We start from the raw sequence: 12,318 nt of genomic DNA, 5'->3' as shown, positions 1-12,318 counted from the left end.
GAGGACAAGCTAGGTGAACTTTCCTCAAAATGTACATCCTTCTCCACAAATATCTGATGTGTCTCAGGATCTAGAAATATGTATGCCTTCATACCGTCTTCATAGCCAATGAAAGTACAAGGCTAAGATGATTGTGCCTTGCATCCCCTAGAAGATAGCTTTGCCCATACAGGACAATGGAAGACTCTGAAGTGTGTCACAATAGGTTTTCTATTGCACCATGCCTCAAAAGTAGTTTTGCCATCTAAGGTTGGATGAGGAGAATGATTAAGAATGTGAGTGGCACTTGAAATTGCTTCGACTTCTAATGATGGATCAAGAGACTTGGCATGAATCATGCAACTTGCCATAGACTTAAGAGTTTAAATCCTCAATGCTGCAACATCTGTCTTATGCGGACTGAATGTTGAAGGAATCTTAAGATCAATGCCCTCATGTCTATAAAAGTCCTTAAGTCTTCTGTTCACATCCATGTTTCCATTGTCCATGCGGAGTACTTTGATGGCCTTTCTAGATTTCCATTCAACATGAGCCTTGAAGTCTATAAATTTGTCCAACACTTCACCCTTACTATGCAGAAAGTAGACCCAAGTGAACCTTGAAAAGTCATCAACTAAGGTAAGTATGTAGCGACCCTAGCTGAATGCAAAAGGACCTGCTAATACCATGTGAAGCATTTGTAGAACATCAGTTTCTCTTGAAGACTTCTCTCTTTGTAACTTCCCCTCTGGGTGCATATCCACTGAATTTGTTGAACACTCACCCTTAGAAAAGTTGATTTGAGGTAGACCTTTCACCATGTGGTATGTGCAAAGTTGCTAAAGATAGCGGTAGTCAAGATGACCATACCGCTCATGCCATAATTGAATGTTTGAATTGGATTGAGATAACAAGGCCTTTGAAGGAGACTTGGGGGTATGTGCAGGATCATGGTGTGCCAAAAAGTGGCAATCTGAAAAATTTGTAGTTTTGAAATATCTCAAACCATTTCAAAACCTATTCCAACTTTTTGTCCACCCATCTTGATACTGAATGAAAAAAAACAATATCTTTACAAGGTCTACTATAATTTTTGATACCAAACCTATATGGTCAACTTTAAAAACATCCTAAAAATGTGCTTTTGGCCTGTTTTTATGTGATTTTTTCTTCAAACATGTAGCTAATGACTTTTTTTCATCAAAATTTGATGAAATGAAAAGGGTTTCTTAAGAATGTTCTTATCTTTCCATAAATGTAAGGTTTTTCAAATTATGAGTTTAGTAAGTAATTATTACTTATTTTCTAATGGAGTTACGTATAAAGTGTTGACTAACACACTACTTGAAAAATGACTATAACTTTCAAATGGTACAACATTTTTAAATCCAAAAGATGCATCACATTCTATGTTTCTTCTACTATAAGGAAAAACAATGAAAATTTTAATTTTATGGAGTTTTGAATTAGTCAAGGTGGTCAGACACGGGAGTTTTTTTATTCCAAAAATACTAAAGTCAAAAATTAATTAATTATTATTTATTTAGAATAAAAATACTCAAAAATATGTGTCACATACAGACATGAGTCTACTACTTATATCTAGAATATTATATTAAAAAATTATCATTTGATTTTGATTAAGGTGGTCAGACATACGTCTACTTCTTATTTTTGTTTTGAAAATTTTGTAATATTGCATTAAAATTAATAATATTGACCAATTAATTTTAATTTTTTTGAGATAAGTCCTAGTATTTTAGAAACTAGATTCAATTTGCTAGAGATTCTTTTCTCTCAAATTTTTGATATAAAGTTAATAATAAGTAGAAAATTGCACATCAAGTTGACATAACCCTATTTTTTTCATTTTTTATTGCCACTTAAGGGCATAGTTTGGTTGACCATGATCCTACACATACCCTTGGGTACAAAATGAGAGAAAGAGTACAACCTCTTGTGATCATTCACTTTCCCTATTGCAACCAAGGAATCATCTTTAAGACTGTGCACTTTTACTGAGTCTGGAAGGAACTCAACTCTATGTCCATCTCCAAGGTGAGTGATTTGGTAGATTGAGAAAAGATTTGAACTTAGATTTGGAACATAGAGAACCTCTTGAAACTCTCCATTTTCCATTTCCATGTTTCCTTTTCCTTCAACTTCCATTTTGCTATCATTTCCCATGAAGATATGTGGTACCTTGGACTGCTTCATTGAAGAGAAATCCTCCTTTGAAGAACCCATATGATATGAGGCACCTGAGTCAAATATCCATTCCTCTGAAGAGTTTGAATTAGCCATGAGTTCTTGCCCTTTGCCCTTGGAATCTGAAGATGATCCTTTATCCTTGTAAGCATTAGGCAATGGAACATTATGTTTCTTCATGATGTTGGTCAATTCATCAATATTTTTGAGATAACACTCATGCTCTTCATGACCTGTTTTCTTGCAATAAGCACCCTTCTTCTTCTCCTTATTATTGTCCCCTTTCTTGTTGGAATTTGAGGACTTGCCTTGTTGATTGGATTGTGGTGATGTCTTTTTTGCATGCTCAAATTTGTCTTTCTTCCACTTCTTCTTACCCGTTCCTTTATTTGAAGATTGTCCAACTGAATATTGAGAACCCTCATTGTTGGCCACCAATGCTTTGGACTGAGGTGATTTGAGAATCCCCATTGATTTCAACTTCTTTTCTTCATCATCCAACAGTTTAACATATTCATCAAAAGTCACTTTCCTGTAGGTAGACCCTAAGGTAGTCTTTGAGGTGTTAAAAGAATATACAAATGTGGAATATTCTAATGGCAGCTTGTTATTGATGAGATAGATCAGTCTGTCATCTTTGATAGAACTCCCACAATCAGTAAGCTTTGTCCTTAATTCATTCACCTTGATGATGAAATCATGTATTAAGACATATGACTTAGGATCTAAGGATACAAGCTCATCTTCGATTTTGAACACATCCTCTTTAGAAACTTTACCATAAAGGCTTTCGAGGGTATCCCAAGCTTCCTTGGATGTAGTACATTTCTTGATTTGATACATGATCTTATCATCTACCCCCAAACATATATCACCTAGGGCTTTCCTATCCATTGCTACCTAATTAGAAATTTCACTTGTTGATACATTATCACCTGCTGGTTTAGGAAGAGTACCATCTACATATTGTGAAACTCCATTATGCATTAAGTGATACAACATTTTGATTGACCACGAAGCATAGTTATGAGGAGTTAATTTAGGAAACTTAAAGTTTTCCATAATGTAAAAAATGAAAGAAACGTGCAAAAAAGAGAGAACACAACACCAAGAACACCCCCCTTTTCACTAAATCAAGAAACCCCCCCAAAATAGATGCTTTGGGCACTTTATCAGTAGTGCAATTACAATGGGCCACTTGCCAATTTTGGCCTTCATGGACTTTTAATTACTCTTGTTACAACTTCTATATGGAGTACAAATCTAAAACTTTGCAAAGTGCTACAATTCTGAAGCATTACAAAGCAAAGAAAGCCCCTTTTGCTAAAAGTGACACTTTTTTCCACACAACACTACAATATGATATCAGATTTGGAAAGTAGACAAAAAAATATGCACTTTCAAAAAAAATAGAACCTGTTTTCGACTCCAGATGTGCCCGTACGGAGCATTTGAAGTTGCAAAATGTAGGATTATCCAGGTACAGTCGCCAAAAAATGCAAATTTTGAACAATCCATGCACCAAAACTAGGAAATAACTATACCACTAAAAAAATAGAAAATTTTACCCAATTTCAAAAAAAATTGCACCTGATTTGGAGTCCGGATGTGCGAGTTATGGCCTCCTGAAGTCGGACTGCAAAAACCAAAATGAATCTGGAGAGGGGTTGCATCAACGAATCATGGGGTTAAATTTGACAGTCATACAACCGTTGTAACAGTTATAATTTGCCTATTTTGACATCTAAATGAGCGTCAAATTTAAGCTCATTAAGGAGATGACGTTAGCGAAGTCCATGGCTAGGATGACATCAGCAGTGTACGGATCGTACAAAAATGATGATGTGTCTTGCTGACGTAGGCCACACATAAGCACTGAGTCACTGCTGATTTGTTTGGGTGACTCAGCTACGAATTCACTACATTGGTAGGCTGACTGTGATCTATGTCTGTAGTGGACGTGGCTGGGCAGGTCTGACATGTGTGTCTGCATCATTACTGATTGGGCAGTCCAGTCACTGCTAACTGGGTCGGGCGCTGTAGCAAACTGTGGATGTGGATCTCTGTGTGTGCACTAGCTAGTGCAAATGTGGAGTAATTGGAGGTTGATGCATGTCGCTGAAATGATTTATTGCCATCACTGGAGACTAGGCGCCTTTGCCAGACTGTTCTTTGCACTTGCCAGAGTTGTGAGTATTTAATCCCACATCGGGAGTGTGGGAATCCTCCACTTGATTTATAAGCGCCAACCCACAGATCAAAACCAAAAGTGATTGGAATGGACGCTACTATCAGATATTTGTGGTCGTGCTGGTGGATAGTGTTCATTGAAAATCAGATGGTCCTGGCGCTAATTAAATCAGAATTTTAGTGAATAATCTGTAGCACGCGGATTATTGTAGAGTTGTTTGCCCAGTTAATAAATAATTTCCCCAATTGCAAATCGGGGCCTCTGAGGTGTGATTTGCAAAAAAAATTTCCTCATGATTAGCTTTCACCAAATATAGGCAAATTTATAGCCGATCTTCATCGAATCGATGCTTCGGATGCAACGATGAGGTCAGATCTGGCTCTAGATGCTCCCAATTTCTACGGATCCTCTAGATTTGTGTCGAGGTGCTGAAACATGAACGATCTCAAATGACAACGTGATGAGAATCTCCCTCAACTCTAATACCATGTAAGAATTTGGCTTAGGCCAGAATTCACCCAAGAACTAAAGAACTCAACACAAGCACACAGTAGACCAAAATAGATAGAGTATGATTAGAATGACGATATTCATTCAATGACTGGTTGAGAGTACACTAGGAGTGTCTGAATATAAAGGCCTCAGGAGAGCTTCTAGAATGCATAGAAGTTAGCATCATGATATGTCATACAACCAGGCACATGTCCACCATAAATGGGTTATCCTCTATTAAGCACGGGATTAAGTGCGATGATATGAGGATAAGCCTACAATGGTGTAGCACGCAAATTAGTGGTGTAGACAACATGTGCTAAATGAGGAGTGCTGATAACTATGTTTTCATCATGACAACTCCATGAATGATGCATACTCCTATGTTGTAGACACCATGTGCATAATTAGAGTTGCATAACTCAATGAGAGTTCACAAACTCCTAAGTGTCTCACCTAAAATAATAATAAAATAATGCAAAATAATTAAATAATCCATTAACCTAAGTAAACTTAAGTAAGTGTAATAAGTAAATACTTATTTACACCAACACTCTCGAACTGTTGCTCCGATTGGCTATTATAACCACTCTTAGAAAATGCCAGCTCCTGATCTATAGGCTCAAATCCATGCAAGTGCCCTTTTGTCGAGTTTTCGGACCTCATCTAGGCACTCTAAGGCCTCCAACAGTGAGCATGAAGATTTTTCTAGAATTTTTTTTCCACTAAAAATTTGCAATAACTTCTCTGATACTTAAGTTGAAGCAATGAGATTTTTATAGCAGGCTTATAACTCTAAAATGAACCTTCCTGTAGAAAATGAGAACATTCCAAGCTCATATGACAAACTAACTAAAAATAGCAAGTTCCCATAAATAGTAACCACCCTATCTACCAGTCCTTATTAAAATAGAAAAGACTGAAAAGAAAATATTTTTGTGGGATGCAAGATTGCTCTTACACCCTAGATGCTCCTACATCAACTTATCTTGAACTATTAATATCTTGTATGTAGAAGGTATGAGACAATCAATTTCTTAAAAGCCAATTGTGTGACCAAGGATAGAGTTTCATTTTTTATTTAGATTGTTGTGAAATTAGAAAAGATGGTAAAAGTAGTGTCAATGCAATAAGGGCTACTAACAATCTATACATTCTTGATGACATCAAAGGGGAGAAGTTGGGAGCAATTGCACTCCATTATTGAATTGTTGGTTTGGACTCAGAGGGAGTTTTCATTGTCATATTGATTGAGCCCCATATGTTGGTGAAATAGTAGAGATAGGGTAAATAGGTAAATTCACACCTCCCTTTTCACAATCGCACATTTAGAAGGAAGATGTCCCACTAGGCTCAAGTGGAGAATCAAGTACTAGGTGGGACAATGATCCTTCACTAAATCTATAATGATGAAAATGGAAATGATGGGAAAATATAATGTAAATAATAATTTAGGCAAATTACTAAAAATTTGGAAATAACTGACTGATACAAATTGACAAAAAGCTAAAATGTATAGTAACAAAAACCAAAATGCAAATCTCACCCGTGGCTGAAATTTGGGAACATAATGTAGGGTACAAAACAAGTTTGGCATTTTGTACCTAGGTACAAGATATTTTAGCATTTTGTACCTAGTGTTTTTTACTAAATTTTTTGAGGATTTTCCAATAGTTTCCAATCTTTCTATATGTTGTTTAGCAAATTCATAACCTATTCATGGACATAGGAAAATGGGGAAAAGGTTGTCTAAAGGGGTTTACCTTGGTTAAACCACGGTTTAGGAATCAACCTTAAAAATAAAGTAAAATTGCATAAAGTATGTAAAAAGGTGAATGTTTGATTCACCTTGCATAAACCTATTAGAATGGTCAAGATTGTTGTTACACCAAAAGATTGACCTTTCAATGCTCGATACAACCAATAGTATTGTAGAACCATAGGAGGTGGTTATGCCATGTTGTGAACCGTGTAAGGGATGTTAGCCTGCTCTCAACAATCCCCCTCCCAACATCACTCCCTACGGCTTGCATAGATTCGAACATGTGACCAAGCTCTAATACCACTTGTTAGAATGGCTATGGTTTTCATTGCATCGAAAGATCTATCTGTTAATGTTTGATACAAGCAATTGTCTTATAGAACCATAGGAGGTGGTTAAGCCATGTTGTGAACCCCGCGAGAGACACTGGCACACTGCCAACAAAACTCTCATGGATAGATGTAAAAATGGCTCATACCCATGAAGATGCTTGAATGTACTTGAAATCAAGGAGTTGACCTTGGAATGTAATAGAGAATCAAGGATGCCCTCACAAATGCATAGATTTATGAAAGCCACTCCTACATATTGAATGTAGATATGCTTGATAATTGCTTGCAATGATGGAGAAAGAATGTAAATGGAAGGATCTTCTTACTTAATCGAGAATTTTGCTACTTGGCCATCATAGGAGAGAAACTTGCTTCAATTGGAAAAGATTGCCTTTGACTTGAATGATCTTGAAGAATTGGAAAACCTTGGTCTTGGATGCTTGCCTTCAAATCTTGAATCAAAATGCTCAATTTCTCTTGATTGCTTGAAACTTGTTAGCTCGATTGCAAAGTTGTAGATCATGAATGTATATTAATAAATGAATGTCAAAATGAGGAGAGGTAAGGTACTTTTACACTCAATCCATCATTTTGGGATTCAAAATTAATCTAGGCTGACCACAAGATCATTTTTCATGCTAATGCCCCAACATAGAGCCCCGAGTCAAATCTGGGCCACAGTCCTTGGGGACATAACACCGTTGTGGCCAAATTTTGTGTAGGGTTTCAGGATAGGTGAAAAGATGCAGGGAGCAGTGGGGGGGGGGGGGGAATAATAGGTTGTCAAGATCAAGCATAATGAACATTCGAAATCATCAAAATGTGATCTAATAGGTTCTAATAATGCATCCAATTGTGGGAGCTAACTCTTTAGGACAACACAAGCCCCATTTCAATTATGTAGGTTGGTCTTAGTCATTGATGTCAAAGAGGGAGATATAAGTTAGGGTGCAGGCTGTTTTATTTCAAAGAAGTTTTTGTTTCAGAAGGAGTTGCCATCAAAAGACAAAGGGGGATATTGTTGAATATGTTGTCATTGATGTCAAAGGTTGATGATCAAGGTTGTATAAATTTCGAAGGATTACTCAAAATAATAAAGAAATGGAATGAGTTGCTTGGTTGTCTACTTGAGCTGCATGGTTGTGTGGTTGACACACTCCGTCACTTGCATGAACTACTTGGTTGAGTGCTTGAGCTAGTTGGCAGTCTGGTTGAGCTACTTGGTTGGGTGCTTGAGCTGGTTGACTAGCTTAAGCTACCTAGGTGTCTGCTCGTTTGCCAAGTCAAATGGTGATATCAATGAATATTAAAAAGGGTCAAGCTCTTTGAAATTTAAAAGTGGTGGCTTCAAGTTTATGAAGGTAAGTGTAATTATGGTTTCATTGCATAATCACTCCATATACTCATCACTACTTGCCATTTTCTTTGGGAATAAATTTATTAATCTATTTTGAATGGTCGACTTCAGGCATAAATATTCTTTTAACAACTCTTGTAACATGACAAATTTACTATTCTTAGTAACATGGCTACCTGTGTAATGCCTGAAATTAATTTATAGTGCGATGACTATTTTCTGGTCCTTGAGGTATAATACGGAAGGAAACTTGTGTTAGAAGATAGATGATATTTGACTGAGATGCATTACTCTAATATGGAAGAAACCTTGTGTTTGAAGATAGACAATATTTGACTGGGATGCATTACTCTCTATCGCATGTGGTGGAGCTGTTTTTGTTGGAAAGTCATTGTGGGTTGATGTTTTTAATTGCTGTACTTTGTCATTGTTATGGAGAGGTGTGTATCATACAAATTGTGTCAAGACTGGTAATGCAAGTACAGTTAATTCTGAAAAATACTGAACGTGGTTTCCCGGATATCAACAATGCTAGTTTATTCTTATAAGAGCAGGGAACTGTGAAAGGATACAATGAGAATCATATCGTATTTTAGAAATAAAAGGGAAAAGGGAGAATTGCATAGAGACTGTATTTTTGGTTTTTGAAAGTTATTGCTGCTCAAGACCAAGTTGCGACTGCTTGTGGCGAGAGGAATGCACATAACTTAAAGAAGAGGATATTATCGAGTCAATCCTTAGTAATATTAGGGATATACGAAGCCAAGTATGATGAAGAAAAACGCAATAATGGCAGTCTAAGCTTATCAAAAACCGCTTTCTTCTGTGCTATAAAAACACAATATTATGTCTTTGTTGTTCATATACTTGTGGTGCTTCATGCGGGTTATCACATAAAGTGCCGTTATAGAATTCTGATGTTTATTTTCTTGGTTCAGATCTGCTGACTATTGTCAGATTGAATAAATAAGGTATTGAGGATATTGGTTTATACTAAGTGTGATATCGGTTTTCACTTTTTGTAAAGGAAGATTGAAGGCGCTGTGCCTATGAGGAAAAGATTCATGTGGAAACAGAAATTGTCATATCAGGTTCAGTGTGTTTTTGAGTTGATGGTCTAGACTCTAATTTAAGTGGTCCTTCAGCATAACAGAGTTAGTGCTTCAAGGAGGGTTGGTGTCTCCAGTGAGTTCGTGCTCACTTGTCTATTTTGGGTTGGTGCCCATTTCGCTAAAGTTATTGTATGCCATGAATTTTCACCGGAAAGGGTGTTCCACGAGAAATTTGGTTTTTGCATCTTGATGATTGATCTCGTTATGTTTTGTATGGTTTTCTGATTTTAAAAGTTCAAAATACGATTCACCATCCCCTCCCCCTCTCAATAATTTCTGTGTGCTCTTCAATGGTGACACGTATTTATCCTGTAACTATAATATTGTTTACTGGTGAATATTAGTTTCATTCTCTGGCTTATTGTCAGGGGAAAAAGATTAACTATTGTCATATAAAACTTACTGTGTTTTGTTAAGGAGGTTTACATTTATGCTCTTGCAGGTTCTATTTGAAGAAGACCGTGCACTCTTATCACCATTGCCATGGTATTTACCGTTAGATACAAGTCATTTTTCTCTCAGTAGTTTTCGTCTAACATCCCTTGGTCGCTTTCTGACAAGAAATATGGTAGGTTAAACATCTGATTCTTTCTATGATAGTTTTATTGACTTTCGTTTAATACACACAGGCACATAGATGCCCTCTACTAATTTTGATTTTTGGTTTGTAATTCTTTACAGGTCAGGATGCTTGAACTTTTGAGAATAGCGCCAGAGGGAAGCCAAAGAGTATCTGCATTTCTGGAGAAAGCTGCAGAAGGACTCGTCAGTGGAGGCAGGTTAGCTTTAATGATAAAATATTGGACATAAATGTAGCATTGCTTGTGTGCAACTATCACCATAAAGTATTCAGTAAGATGTTCTCAAAGCTCAAAAAGTTATTTGAGAAAAAATCTCAATAGATAATGTGGAAATAAGAATACGAAGCATTTCACAAGGAACATTTCATATGGTTGGAAATTAGTAACTATAAGTGTAACAGAATTGAAGTCGGATAGTTTCAGTGGAAAATCAGATGATATTTAAGAACAAGAAGATTTCCACAATTCAAATTTTCTATGTTCTTGGCACTCTTCCTTAATCTTCTTTCTTTCCTCTCTTATCCCTTCCCCCCATCTGCTACTGCTCTTACTTTTTTATGATGCTCTCTTTCTCCTATTCTGGTGATGGATCACAGAATATGATCCAAAATGTCGATGCAAAAATAATCACACAATTGAATCCAAAAGCATAATATTTGACAGATATTTGATATTAGGACATGGCGATTTGGAATCCAATTCAATTATCACAATGAATTGCCCAATTTTTCTAGACTAATTATACAAAAGTCTTCAAGGATCCAAGCCTTAAATGATAAAAACTTTATAATGAACTATTTTAATTTTTACTTTGTAGCAATACAAAGGAAGCTGCAGAGTAGATGAAACTTGAAACAATTTGAAATTTTGACAGTGTCTGTGATTCCAGATGGCATATATGGTCTTGATATTGATACAAGTGAAAAATTAGGAAAAACTGGAAATATACAACGAACTTTATCAAATCATAACTTTGATTTCCGCAATATATCCACAGGCATGAACTGGAATAATCTTGAACTTTATCAAATCATAACTTTGATCTCCGCAATATATCCACGGGCATGAACTGGAATAATCTTTGATCAAACTTTTAGAAAGATAGTTTCCCTACTTGCCAAAGATAGTGTGAAAACCATTCAGTGTTGTGTCATAGAATGTGGGTCCTTGGTTTTTTATACCAAGAACTGAAGACGTGCCTAACATTGTGAACTGACTCCAAAATGTTAAATGCTTCGGAGGCATATCAAGATTGAATTGAGAAAGTCCAAAACGATCAAATTTGGATAAATATGTTTCCAAAATAAGAACTACTCTTCAAGAAAATCTTCAAGTTTGGCGAGAGAAGAAAGATAACAGTTTTGAGCAAAAGGTTAAAGCATAGATGTACTCCCAAAACAATCGATTTCAGTGTCCTGAAAATTGAACAGCCTAACATTTCTGGGCTGGTCAAATAAGAGATAAATTATTTAGATTGATTGAAAAGGCGCAAAACACTTACCTGTAACAGTTATATTCTTAATATTACGATCTATGTTATGCATTTTTATGTGATATCTTCTTTCTTGCTACCGCATATCTTGAAAGTTGAAAGTATATATATCATGGGGATATGTATTTCAATTATTCTTACCTATCCCCATTGTGGGCCAATACTAACCTATGATCTTATGCTTTGACATTCATTTACATAGTCTCCCATGTAGATGCAGGAAAGAAAAAACGGAGCATATAAAGATTCCGGTTGAGTTGTGTATACGTTAAATCCCTCGAGGACTATTAGAAAAAGCTTGAACTATGCAGTCTACGCATGAAATACATTGGAAAATAGTTAACTAACACTGAAGAATAAAGGTAAAAAGGCAAAAAGAAAAGAATTAACACTCTCGTGTCAGCGAAATCGCATTGAATGAATACTGAAGGTACCTGGGATCAAAAGAAGACACGGAAAATACCTTACAACTGCGGAAATCTCTTTTCCTGCTGAAAGATGTTGAAGCTGGATGAAAACAAGACCGAATGACATCATATCCTGATAGTGTAGGTATAGATTTCTGTAAGGAGTGTGAAGCGGGTAATCTTGTTCTACACAAGATCAGTCTGACCTTTTGACGGATTGACTAATTCCATTCGAGTTCTTCCACCATTAAATGCCCCTCAACCAGCTCCTTTATCACCTTCCCTTTTTTCAGAGAGTGCAGGTTCTTCAATTGTGTGGAAACCAGGTATGAGAGCGGGTTCTAGTGATTAGCAGAGAGGCACAACGTTTTTGGAAGAGAGAAATAATGCATTTAGAATTTCAGA

The 12,318-nt window shown here is 36.3% G+C and overlaps 1 protein-coding gene across 1 annotated transcript in view; it reads left to right on the top strand.

Annotated features, from left to right (window-relative positions):
• Positions 1-12,021, top strand: part of LOC149563837 (cycloartenol-C-24-methyltransferase-like) — a 184,589-nt gene extending 172,568 nt beyond the window's left edge. Inside the window, exons 11-13 of the mRNA XM_089828251.1 lie at positions 9,876-10,001; positions 10,115-10,212; positions 11,937-12,021. Coding sequence (XP_089684377.1) covers positions 9,876-10,001; positions 10,115-10,212; positions 11,937-12,021 — 309 coding nt within the window. The remainder of the gene's footprint in view (positions 1-9,875; positions 10,002-10,114; positions 10,213-11,936) is intronic.
• The last annotated feature ends 297 nt before the right edge of the window (positions 12,022-12,318 follow it).

Source organism: Cupressus sempervirens, chromosome 4 (genome assembly GCF_028749045.1).
Source record: "Cupressus sempervirens isolate cs-2001-9-10 chromosome 4, ASM2874904v1, whole genome shotgun sequence".
Lineage (NCBI taxonomy): Eukaryota > Viridiplantae > Streptophyta > Pinopsida > Cupressales > Cupressaceae > Cupressus > Cupressus sempervirens.
This window is presented reverse-complemented; position numbering and strand designations above follow the sequence as displayed.